The following is an 18463-nucleotide window of genomic DNA, read 5'->3' on the forward strand; positions in this document are numbered from 1 at the left end:
AAGTGACCTGGCTATAAAAATCTATCTTTCTGAAAGTATCCTCCTTCCAGACTGCCATCTCTGTTGAAGCAATGCTCAAATAAAAAAAGTTTGTTGATGGAATTAATGGTCAAAGAAGTAAAGAGAAGGTTACTTAGTACTAGCCATGTATTCTGGCTTTTAAGTTTGGGAGGTATTCTTGAATATAAAATACTAGAAATTTTGACTTATGGGGCTCTCCTCACTGCTTTCTCTTTTGCACTTAAAAAAAAAAATGTGTCCACTAGTTATATGAAAATAGGATTTTGTACACCCAACATTTAAAGGGTTGTATTGCAGTTTTTTAGTTCCAAATTTTAGAGAAATATTTTTCAAGCTTGTCAGGTTTCTGATAACACTCCTAATAAAGTGGCTATAGCCATTAAAAAAAGAAAGAAGATAGATTTCAATAGCACATGATCCCTTGCTTTCCGTAATTGCTTTATAAGGTTTAGCTATCCAATCCTAGGACCAAATAGGAGATACAAATTAAATCAACAAAAATTTGACAAACATTAATGACAGTAGTGAGTATTGGTGAGGTTATTGGAAACTAATAGGAGGAATATAATCTGTCACATTGCCTTAATTATCTATTACCGTATAATAAATTATCCTAGAAGTTAGCAGCTTAAAACAACAAACATTTGGCCGGTGCGGTGGCTCTCACCTGTAATCCCAGGACTTTGGGAGGCCGAGGCGGGTGGATCACAAGGTGAGGAGATTGAGACCATCCTGGTTAACACAGTGAAACCCCATCTCTACTAAAAAGACAAAAAAAAAAAAAAAAATTAGCCAGGCATGGTGGTGGACACCTGTGGTCCCAGCTACTCGGGTGGCTGAGGCAGGAGAATGGCATGAATCTGGGAGGCAGAGCTTGCAGTGAGCCGAGATCACACCACTGCACTCCAGCCTTAGCCACAGAGCGACACTCCGTCTCCAAAAAAAAAAAACATTTATTTTATAGTTTCTGTGAGTTAGGAATCCTGACACAGCTGTGTTGGATTCTTTCAAGGTCCTCTCAAGGCCCTTATCAAGGTGTTGTCCTGGGCTGCAGTCACATTTGACTAGGGTAGAATACATTTTGGGTTTTTTCTTTGTTTGTTTGTTTTTTTGAGACAGTTACTCGCTCTGTTGCCCAGGCTGGAGTGCAGTGGTGTGGATCTTGGCTCACTGCAACCTCTGCCTCCCAGGCTCAAGTGATCCTCCCACGTCAGTTCCCCAAGTAGCTGGGACCACAGGCATGTCCTACCATGCCTGGATAATTTTTGTATTTTTCAGTAGATACAGGGTTTTGCCATGTTGCCCAGGCTGGTCTCGAACTCCTGACCTAATCTGTTCGCCTCAGCCTCCTAAAGTGCTGGGATTACGGGCATAAGCCATTGTGCCCGGCTGTCAACATTTTTAATATATATAGTATTTCCTCTGTAAAAAAGTACTTCATCATTCACCAAAATGGCAAGGTTAAAAAATAATAATAAAGCACTTCAGAGTGTATTTTATTTTTTTATTTTTTTGAGACGGAATCTCGCTCTGTCGCCCAGGCTGGAGTGCAGTGGCGTGATCTTGGCTCACTGCAACCTCTGCCTCCAGTTCAAGTGATTATCCGGCCTCAGTCTCCCAAGTAGCTGGGATTACAGGCGTGCACCACCATGCCCGGCTAATTTTTGTATTTTTAGTAGAGACAGGGTTTCACCATGTTGGCTAGGCTGGTCTCGAACTCCTGACCTCAAGTGATCCACCCACCTCGGCCTCCCAAAGTGCAGGGATTACAGGCGTGAGCCACCACACCTGGCCCAGAGTGTATTTTAGATATGCATGCTTTTCAATATATATAATCATACCACTGCTATCTTTCATAAAAACTGACATTGATTTATTAATATCAGGTATCCAGACAGTGTCAAAATTCCGTATTTGTTTCATAAATGGAAAATAAGCTGTGTCTACTTCATAATGGAGGGCAGAGCAGGACTTCTTTTTTCCTCTTCAGAACATTTTCTGCTTTCTAGAGAAATGTGGATAACTCTCGGGGACCAAAGGAGACCAGTGTCGGTAGAGTACAATCCTTTTTTTATGTTCTTTTCTGCAGATACAGTTGGTCCCACCTGGGCAGATCCAGATCCAGGGTGGACAGGCTGTGCAGGTGCAGGGCCAGCAGGGCCAGACCCAGCAGATCATCATCCAGCAGCCCCAGACGGCCGTCACTGCTGGCCAGACTCAGGTAATTCCACTAGCTCTGTCACACAGGAGCAAAACTGATTTGGAAGAGTCAGATATTTCAGGTATAGCATGTATAGTAGAAAAGGGGATGAAAACCATAAAATATATATTTTTGGCCGGGCATGGTGGCTCACGCCTGTAATCCCAGCACTTTGAGAGGCCGAGGCAAGCTGATCACAAGGTCAAGAGATCAAGAACATCCTGGCCAACATGGTGAAACCCCGTCAAAATACAAAAATTAGCTGGGCGTGGTGGCGCATGCCTGAATCCCAGCTACTCGGGAGGCTGAGGCAGGAGAATCGCTTGAACCCAGGAGGCGGAGGTTGCAGTGAGCCGAGATTGCGCCACTGCACTCCAGCCTGGTGACAGAGTGAGACTCTGTCTCAAAAAAAATAATTTTTTTTTTTTTTAAGGACTACATCGTTCTTTGTTAGTATCTTTGGGATCTATTGAATTGTGTCATTACTTATTTCCTCCAGACACAGCAGCAGATTGCTGTCCAGGGACAGCAAGTGGCACAGACTGCTGAAGGGCAGACCATCGTCTATCAGCCAGTTAATGCAGATGGCACCATTCTCCAGCAAGGTAAGTGTACCCATAAGCTTCCCTAGGACTTTTTGGGGCAACTTTTTTGTCCCTTAGACAACTGACATCTTTAGAATTTGAGTGGTGAACTTGACACCACATATTTTTTGGACAAAAAAAAGATTTCCTCTAGCTCTCCATTGATTGTTGGTTTCTTGTTACCATCCATGACCAACAGTGATTCCATGTGTAGCAGTTTCTACAGTGGTTGCTAATCTAGGGATTGTGTAAGCTTTTAGGGAAGAAGTGTTTCTTAACAGAAGATTAGAAATAGGGAGTTTATTGGTAAAGAGAGAAATAGATCAAAAATAAAGTTGGCTTTAGAGTGCTATTGCTGCTTATGTTTTTTTTTGAGTCATTCCATTACTTTAAATGACTATTATGTATACAGCACTTTTCCTAAGAAGAGTTCTCAAAGGGCCTGTAGTCTAGTAAGATAGACATGTGAACAAATAAATACAATGCAGGGCCCTCATGGAAGTATGTTCTAGGAATAGATAACATCAATAATAGATCTGTTTGGTCTGGGAGGAGGAGTGCACAAACTGAAGGCTTTTGGAAGCACCTGTTAATCAAATAGTTAAATCAAAAAAGGACATCTTTGTTAGATTCCATGACTTTGTGATTGCAAATTTGCAATATACAGGATCCAGAGAGTGCACTAACTGTGTGCTCTCGTATTATCCCGGGGAGGCCCTGAACTGGATTGAGCCCAGGCAAGAGCTCAAACAGAATATGGTGAACAAATCCTCAAGTGCTGCTGTTGATAGTCTGGGGACTCGGAATGCTTGGTTTAATTTTAAATTTTAATACTACAACTGACTCATTGTCAGTTTGAGATAAAGTGTAAGTTTTAAAATCTCTGTCCTGAAGCAGATTGCTCATGTGTACAAGAGCAGTAGGTATAGCTATAGTCAGACTGACCTGTAGAAGAGGAGGCCTCCAAACCTTTTCACCTTTTGAAAACTGCTAAGGATAGAGTTACTCAAAACTGGGACCTAGACAGTTAATAGAATTTCAAAGATTGTGATTACTTAGATTATATGTAGCACACCAGAGTGGGAGAGTACTTTTTCTCTCCTTGTGTTTTTCAGTGTGTTTTGCCAGGATCAGTGAGTGTGTACCAGATAGAAGAGGGACTAACTATGTTCCCTTCTTTCTGTTCTGTGTGCCTGTTTTTTGTTTGTTTCATGTTTTGTTTTCTTAAAGTTACAGTCCCTGTTTCAGGCATGATCACTATCCCAGCAGCCAGTTTGGCAGGAGCACAGATTGTTCAAACAGGAGCCAATACCAACACAACCAGCAGTGGGCAAGGGACTGTCACTGTGACACTACCAGTGGCAGGCAATGTGGTCAATTCAGGAGGGATGGTCATGGTAAGAAAATGTATTTTTCAGCTTTGTCTTCGAAATTTTCTTGAACATGCAACTTGATGCCTCCTAAAATTTATTATGTTGACCTCTTGGGATTGAGATCGATCCTTAAGGCACTGTCGGTAATCTACTTTGACAATAACATTATGACAAACCATAATTCATTCTGAGCACCTACTATGTGCCAGGGACTATTCACCAGGGACTATTCTAGATGCTGGAGATAAAGCAATGGATAAATAGTGATTTTATGCAATTCTTTTCAGAATTCAAATAATGAAGAGAATTATATACTAATCTTTGAGAAGTGGAAAGTAGTATTGCCCATGATGGACAAAATAAGAAATAAGCTAAAAATTAGAAAGATTGTAATTGATAGAGAAACCAAAAAAAAAAAAAGTGTGATGTAAATGTATTGGGAAGATAGGAAGATTTGGGTAGTGTGAGTGAAAGCTAAATCCTCATATGTCAAAATAGGATGTTAAAATGCATAAATTAAGAATAAGTAACAGAAGTCTGCACAGAGGTGGAGGAAGCTATGAAAAGAAACAGAACCAAGCCTGGCTCAGTGGCATGCACCTGTAGTCCTAACTACTTGGGAGGCTAATCCAGGAGGATGGCTTAAGTCCAGGAGTTTGAGCTCAGCCTGGGCAATGTAGAGACCTCGTTTCTACGAATTGAATGATAAATAAATAATTTTTATAAAAGATTCAATACAGTTATTCAAAGCGGTTGTATTTGCGAAAGAGCTATGGGGTACAGGACTCTGTTACTTGTTTTCACGTATATTTAGTACAGTATTTTGGTGTTTTTTAAGAAAAATTAGGATTGAATTATATCATAAGTTAACTATTAAGTTATTTTTATAAATACAGGCATTTAGTAGCACTTGGTCTATCTATTTTTGTGCTTTTTTTTTTTTGTCTTATGATTACTGTTCCTGACCATTAGATGGCAGCAGAAATATCTAGAACCATGGGTGGACATGAATTAGGGCATGGTTATATAGTTTCTCAGAGTGGCACCTGAACCTCCTATGACACAGTCATCTGGGGTGTTTGTTTAAAGTGCAGATCTTTAGTATAAATTTCTCCAGCGATCCACATTTACCCAAGTACCCTATAAAAATTACTTTTTGTGGCATTTACAAAAAAATGGATGAAGAGGAACCAAGAAACTGTTTCTATGTCCATACTTCATGCCACCAGTAAGCTCTGGTTTCCTGTTCACACAGATGGTTCCTGGGGCTGGCTCTGTGCCTGCTATCCAAAGAATCCCTCTACCTGGAGCAGAGATGCTTGAAGAAGAGCCTCTCTACGTGAATGCCAAACAATACCACCGTATTCTTAAGAGGAGGCAAGCCCGAGCTAAACTAGAGGCAGAAGGGAAAATTCCAAAGGAGAGAAGGGTATGTATAACATTGGGAAGGATATAGGAGAGGAGCATAGCAGGATTCTACTTTTGAAATTATCTTTTATATGGCTTGTTTTCTCACGTACCTTCCAAACAATTGACGTTAGATACTTGTCTCTTTTGTAAGAGTTAGCATTTGTTATTACTATATGCAGCTGCAGTTACAACAACGAAAACAGTGGCTTAAGTAAGATGTTATTCCTTTTCATACATAAAAGTAGTCCAGAGATAAATTATCCTGGACTGGTAGCACATTTTCACAGTTCTCAAGACCTGTTTCACTGCTTTAATATTGCTAGTGTGCTGTTCATAGTCCAAGATTCCTGCTTAGGCTTCAGCCTAGGAAGAAAGGGAACTAGAAAGGTACCCTTTCTTTTTTTTTTTTTTTTTTTCTGAGACTGAGTCTTGCTCTGTCACCCAGGCCGGAGTGCAGTGGCACAATCTCAGCTCACTGCAACCTCCACCTTCCATGTTCAAGTGATTCTCCTGCCTCAGCCTCCCAAGTAGCTGGGATTGCAGGTGTGCGCCAGCACGCCCAGCTTATTTTTGTATTTTTAGTAGAGACGGGGTTTCACCATTGTTGGCGAGGCTGGTCTCGAACTCCTGACCTCAGGTGATCCACCTGCCTCGGCCTCCCGAAGTGCCAGTATTATAGGCATGAGCCACCGTACCTGGCCAGGTACCCTTTCTTTCAAGGAAACTTTGAAGAAGTTGTGTACCTTTCACTAGCCGGAATGTAGTTACCTGATCACATCTAACATGCAGATAAGGCTAGGAAAGTCCAGCCAGGTGTGGTGGCAAATGCCTGTAGTCCTACTTGGAAGGCTGAGGCAGGAGGATCACATGAGCCCAGGAATTCAAGGCTGCAGTGATTCATGATCATGCCACTGCAGTCCAGCAGCAAGGGTGTCAGAGTGAGACCCTGTTTCTAGAAAATAATAATAATAAACTTTAATGCTAGGAAAGTCTTTTTACTGAACACTCATTTGCTCAAATGAAATTTGGCCTGTTATTAAAGCAGAGGGAAGGGTATATATTTTGAAGTGTAGGTGGTAGTCTTTTTTTAAAAAAATTCATACTGTAAACATTCACATTCTTACAGTAGTTATATATGGTTAGCTATATTACTTACTAGGTGTTTTCTCCAAAGCTTTCATCGTCATTCTAAGTCATAATTGTCCTTTGTGGCTTTGATCCCAGCTGTCTTAAACTTTGGAGAATGGAATTTGTGCACTAGATAACTATGCTGGTTCTGGATAGTATTAATAGTTAAATGGTTTTATTTCTCATTTTAGAAATACCTGCATGAGTCTCGGCACCGTCATGCCATGGCACGGAAACGTGGTGAAGGTGGACGATTTTTCTCTCCAAAGGAAAAGGATAGTCCCCATATGCAGGTAGGAAGACATACCTTTTATTCTTCTCTTTATTACCTTGTATTGACTTGAGTTGAAGCCTTCAGCAGTGTCCTCTTGCTATTTTCATACTCTGGAACTACTCACATTCTCTAAACTGGATGCAATCTTATGTCTCTTTAGATTATCTTTTATCTTAAAATCACTAGGCCAGACTTGGTGGCTCATGCCTGTAATCCCAACACTTTGGGAGGCTGAGATGGGAAGCCCAGGATTTCAAGACCAGCCTGGGCAACATGGCAAAACTCCATCTCTACAAAAAAATACAAAAACTAGCCAGGCCTGGTGATGCATGCCTGTAGTCCCAGCTACTTGGAGGGCTGAGATGCTCTTCGTCTTTGTCAGTTATTACTATTCATTCTTTCTTGAAAATCACACTTTTCTTAATTTTCAAGGAACAAGTTTTATTTTTATTGAACAAGTTTTATTACCCCATCACAAATATAATTTGAATGTTTACTTGAGCCCAGGAGGTTGAGGCTACAGTGAACCAAGATGGCACCACTGCACTCTAGCCTGGGTGACAGAGTGAGACCCTGTCTGAAAAAAGAAAGAGTACTAAAGATTTTTAATCCAGTGGTCTTTCTTTGCTCTTCATCTTTGTCAGTTATTACTATTCATTCTTTCTTGAAAATCACACTTAATTTTCAAGGAACAAGTTTTATTTTTATTGAACAAGTTTTATTACCCCATCACAAATATAATTTGTAAAAATTATATAAAAGTAAACACTTCTTTCCCTTCTAACTGATGTGAGCCTGGTCTAATTGTCTCTTCTTCGGCTTAGATTTATAAAATAGCTGCTTAATTTGGTTTCCCTTCTTCCACTTTTGTCCCCCTCTAGCCTACTCTCCACATCCTAGTGTGATCTTTTTAAAATGTTTATCCTGTCAAGTCCCTGTTCTGCTCAAGCTCCTTCAACCCCTACCCTTTCCCATTTGCGCTTGGACTGACATCCAAAGTGCTTACTACTATGCCCAGCAAAGCCTTACATGCTCCAGCTCCTGTCTACCTCTAACTGCATTTCTACTTCTTGGTCTCTATGCTGCTGTTTACTGTTCATTGGTCTATTTCCTGCCATGGGTCTTTGTCCTTAGAATTTTCAGTCTGTATGCCCTTTACTCTATCTTTTTCATGGCTATCTCCCTATCTGTTAGGTCTGGGTTTAATTAAATACCCTATCTAGAGTAGATCTCTTCTCTCTCGGTATGTTCTTACAACATCTTTTCTTTTCTTTTTCTGGAAGCAGTGGTGTGATTATGGCTTACTTTAGTCTTGACCTCCCAGCTCAAGTGATCCTCCCACTTTAGGCTCCCAAGTAGCTGGGACTATAGCCACGCACCACCATGCCCAGCTAATTTTTAAATTTTTTGTAGAGATGGAGTCTCACTTTGTTGCCCAGGCTGGTCTCAAACTCCTAGGCTCAAGCGATCCTCTCACCTTGGCCTCCCAAAGTGCTAGGATTACAGGCGCACACCATTGCACTTGGCCCTTTTCTTTACAGTGTAATAATTTAAGTTATTGAATTTTTCAAGATTGTTTCCTTCACTAGACTATAAGTTGTATAGAGGGTAGGGGATTGTTTTGTGCTGTTATATTTATTAGACTTAGTTCTATTTAAGTAAGTTATATTTAAGTACTGACAGATGTATTTGTTAGGTTTAGTACCTAGTTCTGAACCAAGCAATCAGTGTTTCTTGAATTAATAGATTCCTCCCATTTGCTGATACTCCATTCTATATTAACATCACATTCCACTTGCACTGTTGCAATATCCATCAAATTAATCTCCATTCTCCTCTAATTGGCCTTATGTAGTACTGCCAGATGGTTAAAGTGTGTTTTTTTTAACCTGCCAGTCCCCAGGTCAAGGATGCATGCTATTAATAGTTCCTCATTTCTTAACTGCATCAAATCTCAAACTATTTCTGTATAACGTCTAAGCAACTTTGCTTTATCACCCCTCTCAACAGTCAAACTAGGTTTCCTCGGTGTCCCCACACATGAACACTAACAACTCTTTCAGTGCTATTAGTCCTCACCTGTAGTGTGACAGCCCCTCCTTTCTCATTGCTATTCATTCATACAGTGTATGAATGTGGGCCTTACAGCTATAGGGGGAACTCTCCTTGTGCCAGGAACTCTCCTCATTCTGTGTGCTAACAATATGATCTTGGTCAATTCAGCCTCTTTTATTTTTATCTGTAAAGTGGAATACTGTTGATACTTCACAGCAATGTTGTAGGGATTTCATTCAGTAATCCTAGTGCATGGTGAGTTCAGTAAATGCTAGTTGTTTTTGCTCATTGTTCAAGACTCAGTTCCAGTCTTCCATCTCCAGAAGTCTTTCAGCTTTTTCTCAGATCCTGCATACCAAGGCTTCAGAGCCTTGGTATGGGGGAACTAAAGGTGGTTCTTGCGGAGTGTTGAAAAAGCTTCCAAGGATTTATCCTTGTGTTAACACTGTAGGTCTTAAGTGAGAAACAGCATATAGAGTTTAGTGGAAAGAAGATTAAATGGGAGTCAGGAGATTTGGGAGTTAGCCCTCGCTGGGCTCCTAACTTTCTGACCCTGACCCTAGTCCACACAAATCACTTCATCCATCTGGCCTTCAGATTTATCTGTAAAATGAGTACATTAAATTGTATAGATTCTAATGATTCTTTCCAGCCCTGCTAAGTACTCAGTATTTAAATGATGATCAAAAAACAGTGACAAAAATACAACATGACATGGTTTCTCTGGGTCTTTTCCTCAGACACCTGAATCTGAATACTCTTAACCCTTAAGTATAGAGAACAACACAAGGTTCTTAGGAAAGAAATACACTAACAGCCCTGCAGTGTTTCACCATGGAGTGCAGGCCAGACTTTAAATTCTTTTAAGAATAAGGTTTATTGTCTCTTCTTTCCTAATGGGGCTACACTTTAAGCCATGTATGCAGGCTTAAGATGTATTATAAGCCTTTGATTTACTTGGTAAAGTTATGTGTATTCTCTTGGGGATAAGTAGTGAGAGCCATGAGTTCCTGTTGCTTTTGCAAAGGACTTTAATCATCGTGTCATCTTTGTCTCTAGGATCCAAACCAAGCCGATGAAGAAGCAATGACACAGATCATCCGAGTGTCCTAACCCCAGGCCATGTGATGGAGCTGATCAAGGTCATGTTTCTCACTGTTCCAGGAAATTGATCAACTCTTCCAATGGGACATTGACGATCACATTCTGCCCTTTTCTACAGGACAGAAACCACTTAGTTTTTAATAAGTGGCTCAGTATTACAATTGCCGCGATGCCTGGCAAATTGAAGTTGCAAGCCTTTGTCTTACTCTTTCAGTCAGGACCTATTTCAGACTGTTGATGACATTGACATTTCATGGATTTGGATGATGCAAGGAGACACCTGCCACCCCAGCAGTACACAAAGCACTTACGTTGACTGGTGAAGTCAGCCAGCCATCTCAGCAGGGAAGAACAACCTTCTCAACCAAAACTGCAATCAGGAAAGCAGCAGCCCACTCCTTCCCATGGAATCTAGACAGCATTTATCCCTCTGGTAGGGGAATCTCACACTGACTAACTGAATGGACGCTTTGTATTCAGAGATGGCTTCCAGGCAAGGAAGTTCTATCTTGTGATATGGAAACAATAAATTCCTGAGATAACATTCTTCCAATCTGTGGTAATAATAATAATTCCTCTCTGCCCAGATGGTAGGTTGATATTTCTGGACTCTGGCCAAGAAAACGCTAATTCTGGGGATAGAATGATAAAAGACTCAAGCACTAAAAATATACATTGCCGAATCTCTTTTTCTAGCTTTGAAAAGTTGTGGCCTGCTTGTCCCTCTGTTGACTGGTCATCTGGACCATCGTACTTGCTGTGGCTACTTCTAAGACAATGTAGAGGGTTACTGAACCTTGCAACTGCCTTTCCTAAGTAGAGAACAAGACTGTTCAACAACTTCTTTGCTGAAGCACTGAGGAGATTTATAGTACTCCTCAAGGGAGAGCCAAACTAGAGATTTTCAATCATAGACTTTGTGACAGCATTTGGGGAACTGAAAGATTCATGTGTTTCAGCCTAGGAGGAGAGAGAGGGGGAGAGGGAGAGAGAGAGAGAGAGAGAGAGCATGTACACCCATATGTTATCATAGAGCACGATTCTTCAGTGGATGGATACCTGGAATGGATCATTAAGATGAAGAGAGTAATCCACATTTACTCTAGAACCTTTAACAAGCACTGAAAGGAAGAAGCCTGAGATTTGGTCCTTGACAATTTCTGGAAAGCACTGATCAGTCACGCTGTCCTGGACAGAGTCCAGGTTACCCACTAAAGCTTTAGGTGGATGTTGGCTTCACTCCCGCAGCACAATGCTGGCCCTAGAAAGCGAGCATTTTCATTCTTCCCATGGCAGCTGATTCTTTGGTGCCAGTTTTCATGTTTACTCCATAGGCCTTGTGCAGAAAGGTTTTCTCATTGCATCCATACTGTGAGGAATAAACTGCAGACTGAAAGAAACATGCCTGCAGGGTCAGGAACTGGGCCACTGTTCCCAGAATGGGTTGTGCCTCAGAAATCTATTTCTCTTTTAGATGTTGAACCCTGAGAGAACTAAGATGATATTTCAGAAGAGTTGGCTGCCTTCTCTGGAAACAAGGAAAACCCAATAATTCTGAGGAACACTGGGGGTTAAACAACCAAGAATAAAAACTGGTTCTTCTTTGACTTCAGCTTAACTGTATTAAGACAGAAATTAAGCCCTCTAAAAACACCACAAAGAGAGATCATTGTAATGATAGAAATAGAGGTACAGAGCTATGCAAAGGAAACAGGAAGTGAAATATTCCTAGTCCCAGGGATCTGGTAATCTGTCCTGGCTTCCAGATGTCAAAGGACTGATCCTTTGGTAAGCTCACTAGAAACTTCTGGCTCTACAAGAGTTTGGGATATTAATGTTAGTCAGTAAGTCCCAAGTTTTTCAGAGGATAGATTACTAACAATGAGGAATTTATATTCCTTGGTTAATTTAGGAGTCTAAGATGCAGAGTTCAGAAAGAAATTACTCAGACCTAACTCTGAGTGCTTAAGCTGCCAACAGTTAGAAGATGCTATTTATTTGTAAGTTTGTACATAGCAATGCCAGCCTTGTTGCTGAATTTTTTATTTGGGGGGGATGAGTTTGAATTTTGTTTGAAATGCTTCAGTTGTCATTTTGTCATTGCATTTCAAATAGCTCATGACCCTTTTCTTGTGGTCACTTTAGCACACCATAGTAGCCCACAAAGTGGGGGAGGGTATTGACGTTTGGATTTTTTCTTTGATAGTGGTTCTTTTATTCATTTTTGTGACTGTAGCGATGACTTTACAGATGGAGTAAGAGTGAATGGATGAATGAATAATTGGTTTAATGCCTAGTTATGCAACTTGAGTGCTTTTTTTTTTTTGCAGGATAATTTTAAGTGTATATATTTTAACTGCACTGGTACATTGAACATGTCAGTGTTGATGCCACTGGACCAACAGAGCATTTTGTGGCTATAGGGTGCCTGGTAATAATGTCTTGATTTTTCTTTGGGATTCAACTACATCGAAGGTTTTTCCCCCAGCAGTACGGGGGTGTACAGGTGATCAATCATTAATGTCATTGCAATTGTTATTTTTTAAAATAAATTTATAAAAATAACCGAAAAGTAATGTGACTTTTGAGGAATCTGCAACTCCTGGGTTCTAGTTTGTGTTTCCAGTGTTGAAATTGTGATCTCCCCCGACAAGACTTGTCTGCATGGACGGTGTCTCTGTAAACAGTACCAAACTTGTAATGTCTGGGCCTCTTAGCTTTATCTCCCCTTAATTTCTTCCCTTTTGGCCCTTCCACCCTGTTGAGATATTTTCTGTCACCTGCAGGCTGATCATACATTTGATGCTACTACTGGAAGTGTTTATCAAAATGTGATGAAATAATTCCATGAGGAAAATTAGCCCTTATGACAAAAACAGCCTTGATTAAGTATTGTAGAATTTCAGGTAATGAAGATGTACTTTTTACATTTTGTTAGATTTTGTTTTGGCAGAAGACCAAAACAAAAGTACTTTTCTGATTGTTAAAAATCCACAGCATGCTCACCTTGTTACTGTTTTACCTTACGGTCGCTGGGAATGTAAGCAACAAAAACTAGAAGCCTCCGATACGCCATTATCACACACAAGAGACAAACAGCCCGAGGAAGCATTCATGATGAGCGCAGGAGACCTGCCCTGGCAGATAAGAGAGGAGAAACTCTCCACAATGAAGGAAAAGGACTGACGGTATTTGATAGCTTTAGCCAAACTGTGCTTGAGTTTGGCTTAGATTTATGCCAGTGGAACCTGTCCTTACCAAATTCAGAGATGACCGAAGATTCTACTCTGTGGTATGGGGGAAAGACCTCTCGATATTTATCTCACACCAACGGCTTTATCGTAGGAGCGTCTTCACCTACCCCCGTTTCCAGTAGAAAAGGCAGCTTTGCTCCTTTGAAAGCGCGGACCGCCGCACCTCCAGCCCCTTCTCCCCGCGGAAGTCAGCCCCGCGAAGGCTGTGGGAAGGTGGTGGGGCGGGGACTGCAGCCGCTTCCGATTGGCGTTGCCCCAAGGAAGCCTGCGCGGATTGGTCGGCGGCAGGGCCCCCAACAGAGCCTGCGGTGCGGATTGGCTGCTACGCGGCTAGACACTGTTTCCGGTACCTAGGCGGGCAGCCATGGTGACGGGCGAGCGGGATGCGACGCCGCCTCTGTGGCCTGTGGCGGCCCGCTTGGCGGCGCTGCTTCCCGACCTACTGGTCTTTCGGAAGCCCCGGGGATTGGAACCCGAGCTCGCCACGGCCCAGGGCGTCCTCCTAGGCGTCCATGTGACGGGTGAGGGCGACGGCCGGCTCTTCAGTCTCCTGGCCTGCGGGAGAGGCGGCCTTTGGGTCCAAGCCCGTGGAGGCGTCGACGGTTACAGGCCTAGCTTTCCGCGAGCTAAGGCACAGTTTAACTGCGTGCCGCGGCTTCCGCAGGAAACTTTGAGTGTCTTCGTTTTAGCTTGGGAGGACATCTTTTGGGATGAACCGGCTCAGACCTTGAGCTCACCTCAAAGATGATGAAATCGAAGCTCAGAGGAAAGGATTTTTACAGGACCACGCGGCGGGCTTTGAACCCGTTTTTCCCAACCCCGAGCATTTTCTATTAAGCGTTCTGTTTCAGTTATTTTATTCGTTCAGTTAATTCATTCTTGGCGTCGTAAGTATATGCCTGCCGTTGTTCTGGCCGTAGCTATCTAGCAGCCACTCTGCAAGTCGTTCATTTAACAAATACTTATTCTGTGTCAGGGATATGAAGATGGGTAATACCAGGTGCCTGTCCTTACTGTGTGAGTGGTTCTCTAGCCAGACATGAGGAGGGATCCTATTGTTTCCCATAGCCAGGCAGCCTAAGAGAGTAGGGGAAAGAGCTGGCTCCAGATGAAAAGGGCACCATCTCCAGCTCTTGGAAGCAGAGAGGATGGTCCTCTGGATTCCCAGTGGCGGCGGCGACCAACCTGGCCCTTAGTAGTTTCTAAGTTACACCATGTTAATGGATAAAGGAATTACTCAGCTTGAAGGGATCTGTTTACTTTACACTGGCCTGATGTGTGGGGAGAAAGGGGCCAAAAAGTTTAGAATTTGGAGTTAACATCGTAATTTCTGCTTTGTTGGTCAGGGTTTACAGCATTAATGGACAGGTTCAGCCTGACCTGCAAGTCGGAACGTGACATGGACAAACTGGCCCACATCTTCAGTTATTACATTAGTGACATCGTGGAGCGTGAGTGATCATTGTAGGGTAACAAGGTGTGGTGCTGGGCTCCTGGGAGTTTATAAAAGAAGGGGGCCAGAAGTACTTTAAAACAGGTACCAAAGGGTCATTCCTTTAGCATCATTCATCTTTGGTTTCTTCAGGTTGCCACTGAAAAGCTAGACCTTTGCCTATTATCTGCCATTCTACCCAGTCTCACATTCTATTGACTCATTGTTCAAAGGCGGGGCAGGAGGAGCTAATTTACTTTGCACATTTGTATTTTATTTGAAAATAAAGTATTCTCTTCTAACAATAATGTATCTCAAGTGTGTATTTAGACAAAATTTATAAAACATCTTTTTATTATTATATTTTGATCCTGTGAGGAAGGAATAGGTGTTTTCTTTTTTTTTTTTTAAGATAAATTTAGGTATATCTTTTTTTTTTATTATTATACTTTAGGTTTTAGGGTACATGTGCACAATGTGCAGGTTTGTTACATATGTATCCATGTGCCATGTTGATTTCCTGCACCCATTAACTCGTCATTTAGCATTAGGTATATCTCCTAATGCTGTCCCTCCCCCCTCCCCCAACCCCACAACAGTCCCCGGAGTGTGATGTTCCCCTTCCTGTGTCCATGAGTTCTCATTGTTCAATTCCCACCTATGAGTGAGAACATGCAGTGTTTGGTTTTTTGTCCTTGCGATAGTTTACTGAGAATGATGTTTTCCAGTTTCATCCATGTCCCTACAAAGGATATGAACTCATCATTTTTTATGGCTGCATAGTATTCCATGGTGTATATGTGCCACATTTTCTTAATCCAGTCTATCGTTGTTGGACATTTGGGTTGGTTCCAACTCTTTGCTATTGTGAATAGTGCCGCAATAAACATACGTGTGCATGTGTCTTTATAGCAGCATGATTTATAGTCCTTTGGGTATATACCCAGTAATGGGATGGCTGGGTCAAATGGTATTTCTAGTTCTGGATCCCTGAGGAATCGCCACACTGACTTCCACAATGGAACTAGTTTACAGTCCCACCAACAGTGTAAAAGTGTTCCTATTTCTCCACATCCTCTCCAGCACCTGTTGTTTCCTGATTTTTTAATGATGGCCATTCTAACTGGTGTGAGATAGTATCTCACTGTGGTTTTGATTTGCATTTCTCTGATGGCCAGTGATGATGAGCATTTCTTCATGTGTTTTTTGGCTGTATAAATGTCTTCTTTTGAGAAGTGTCTGTTCATGTCCTTTGCCCACTTTTTGATGGGGTTGTTTGTTTTTTTCTTGTAAATTTGTTTGAGTTCATTGTAGATTCTGGATATTAGCCCTTTGTCAGATGAGTAGGTTGCAAAAATTTTCTCCCATTCTGTAGGTTGCCTGTTCACTCTGATGGTAGTTTCTTTTGCTGTGCAGAAGCTCTTTAGTTTAATGAGATCCCATTTGTCAATTTTGGGTTTTGTTGCCATTGCTTTTGGTGTTTTAGACATGAAGTCCTTGCCCACGCCTATGTCCTGAATGGTATTGCCTAGGTTTTCTTGCAGGATTTGAATGGTTTTAGGTCTAACATTTAAGTCTTTAATCCATCTTGAATTAATTTTTGTATAAGGTGTAAGGAAGGGATCCAGTTTCAGCTTTCTACATATGGCTAGCCAGTTTTCCCAGCACCATTTATTAAATAGGGAATCCTTTCCCCATTTCTTGTTTTTGTCATGTTTGTCAAAGATCAGATAGTTGTAGATATGCGGCATTATTTCTGAGGGCTCTGTTCTGTTCCATTGATCTATGTCTCTGTTGTGGTACCAGTACCATGCTGTTTTGGTTACTGTAGCCTTATAGTATAGTTTGAAGTCAGGTAGCGTGATGCCTCCAGCTTTGTTCTTTTGGCTTAGGATTGACTTGGCGATGCAGGCTCTTTTTTGGTTCCATATGAACTTGAAAGTAGTTTTTTCCAATTCTGTGAAGAAAGTCATTGGTAGCTTGATGGGGATGGCATTGAATCTATAAATTACCTTGGGCAGTATGGCCATTTTCATGATATTGATTCTTCCAACCCATGAGCATGGAATATTCTTCCATTTGTTTGTATCCTCTTTTATTTCATTGAGCAGTGGTTTGTAGTTCTCCTTGAAGAAGTCCTTCACATCCCTTGTAAGTTGGATTCCTAGGTATTTTATTCTCTTTGAAGCAATTGTGAATGGGAGTTCACTCATGATTTGGCTCTCTGTTTGTCTGTGATTGGTGTACAAGAATGTTTGTGATTTTTGTACATTGATTTTGTATCCTGAGACTTTGCTGAAGTTGCTAATCAGCTTAAGGAGATTTTGGGCTGAGACGATGGGGTTTTCTAGATATACAATCATGTCATCTGCAAACAGGGACAATTTGACTTCCTCTTTTCCTAATTGAATACCCTTTATTTCCTTCTCCTGCCTGATTGCCCTGGCCAGAACTTCCAGCACTATGTTGAATAGGAGTGGTGAGAGAGGGCATCCCTGTCTTGTGCCAGTTTTCAAAGGGAATGCTTCCAGTTTTAGAATGGTGCAAAATTTTTTATACAAAGGAGGCAGTAATATTAGCCTAGAGTTGTAAATAGAATTTTCTTACACACTAGCAGCCATGTGCTTGGGAGTTTGCCATATTGAAGCACAAAGCATTATAAGGGAAAATCTCACTTAGATTTTCCTAAATTTCAGATGGTGGGTCAGCCTCTCTTCTCAGGCTACAAGAAGAATTATCCCTACCACAAACTGAGGTGTTGGAATTTGGAGTGCCTCTGCTACGAGCAGCTGCTTGGGAGCTCTGGCCCAAGGAACAATAGATAACTCTGCACCTTGAATGTGCCTGCTTTCTCCAAGTTTTGGCCTGCCACTGTGGGAGCTGCCATGGAGGAGACTTTGTCCCCTTTCATCGTTTTGCAGTTTGTTCTACTAAGAATTCCAAGGGAACCTCTCGATTCTGTACTTACAGAGATACTGGCTCAGTGCTAACACAGGTGATCACAGAAAAATTGCAGTTGCCTTCTCCCCAAGGTAAACCTAGGAGGCAGAAAGAGGATATATGGGTATTCATGTAGTTAGAGTTCTTCATCAAAAAGTTGAAATCAGATTAAAGGAGAAAAGTAGGTAGAAAGAACCACTTATTTATTCCTGAAGTACTAGAGATTAAAAAAAATGTATCTCAGAGTTAAAAACTACCTTAGACATCATATTTGTTTTGATTGGCAATCTTGGGCAAGTTACTTAACCTCAATCAATTGGGGACGTAATAATACCAACTTCATGGGCTGGGTGCAGTGGCTTACACCTGTAATCCCAGTAATTTTGAGAGGCTGAGGCGGGTGGATCACTTGAAGTCAGGAGATCAAGACCAGCCTGGCCAACATGGTGAAACCTCCTCTCTACTACAAATACAAAAATTAGCCGGGCATGGTGGCAGGCACCTGTAATCCCAGATACTTGGGGGTCTGAGGCAGGAGAATCGCTTGAGCCTGGGAGCCGGAGGTTGCAGTGAGCCGAGACTGCACCACTGCACTCTAGCCTAGGCGACAGAGTGAGACTCTGTCTCAAAATAAATAAATGAATTAATTAATTAATAATAATATCAACTTTACTGGGTCATTGTGGGG

General features: G+C 41.7%; 2 protein-coding genes and 1 long non-coding RNA gene across 8 annotated transcripts in view; 2 read left to right on the forward strand and 1 right to left on the reverse strand.

Moving 5' to 3' along the window:
* Nucleotides 1-10693, forward strand: part of NFYA (nuclear transcription factor Y subunit alpha) — a 25082-nt gene extending 14389 nt beyond the window's left edge. For 4 of the 6 annotated variants that reach the window (XM_032140214.2, XM_032140217.2, XM_032140219.2 and 1 more), the window contains 6 exons: nt 2111-2242; nt 2721-2826; nt 4036-4202; nt 5434-5607; nt 6908-7009; nt 10105-10693. In XM_032140214.2, the coding sequence (XP_031996105.1) occupies nt 2111-2242; nt 2721-2826; nt 4036-4202; nt 5434-5607; nt 6908-7009; nt 10105-10158 (735 nt within the window). In that variant the 3' untranslated portion in view covers nt 10159-10693. The remainder of the gene's footprint in view (nt 1-2110; nt 2243-2720; nt 2827-4035; nt 4203-5433; nt 5608-6907; nt 7010-10104) is intronic. The other 2 variants (XM_032140218.2, XM_032140220.2) reach the window with 1 other exon arrangement.
* Nucleotides 1-13576, reverse strand: part of LOC131382088 (uncharacterized) — a 25708-nt gene extending 12132 nt beyond the window's left edge. Inside the window, exons 1-2 of the long non-coding RNA XR_009211260.1 lie at nt 13511-13576; nt 689-782 (exon numbers count right to left, since the gene is read on the reverse strand). This is a non-coding gene — a long non-coding RNA (uncharacterized LOC131382088). The remainder of the gene's footprint in view (nt 1-688; nt 783-13510) is intronic.
* The window catches only part of LOC116459791 (uncharacterized), an 11338-nt gene continuing 5837 nt past the window's right edge, over nt 12963-18463 (forward strand). The window contains exons 1-2 of the mRNA XM_058432161.1: nt 12963-13749; nt 14750-14854. Of these exons, the coding sequence (XP_058288144.1) occupies nt 13419-13749; nt 14750-14854 (436 nt within the window). The 5' untranslated portion in view covers nt 12963-13418. The remainder of the gene's footprint in view (nt 13750-14749; nt 14855-18463) is intronic.

This window comes from Hylobates moloch, unplaced genomic scaffold (assembly GCF_009828535.3).
Source record: "Hylobates moloch isolate HMO894 unplaced genomic scaffold, HMol_V3 SCAFFOLD_20, whole genome shotgun sequence".
In the NCBI taxonomy this organism is placed as follows: domain Eukaryota; kingdom Metazoa; phylum Chordata; class Mammalia; order Primates; family Hylobatidae; genus Hylobates; species Hylobates moloch.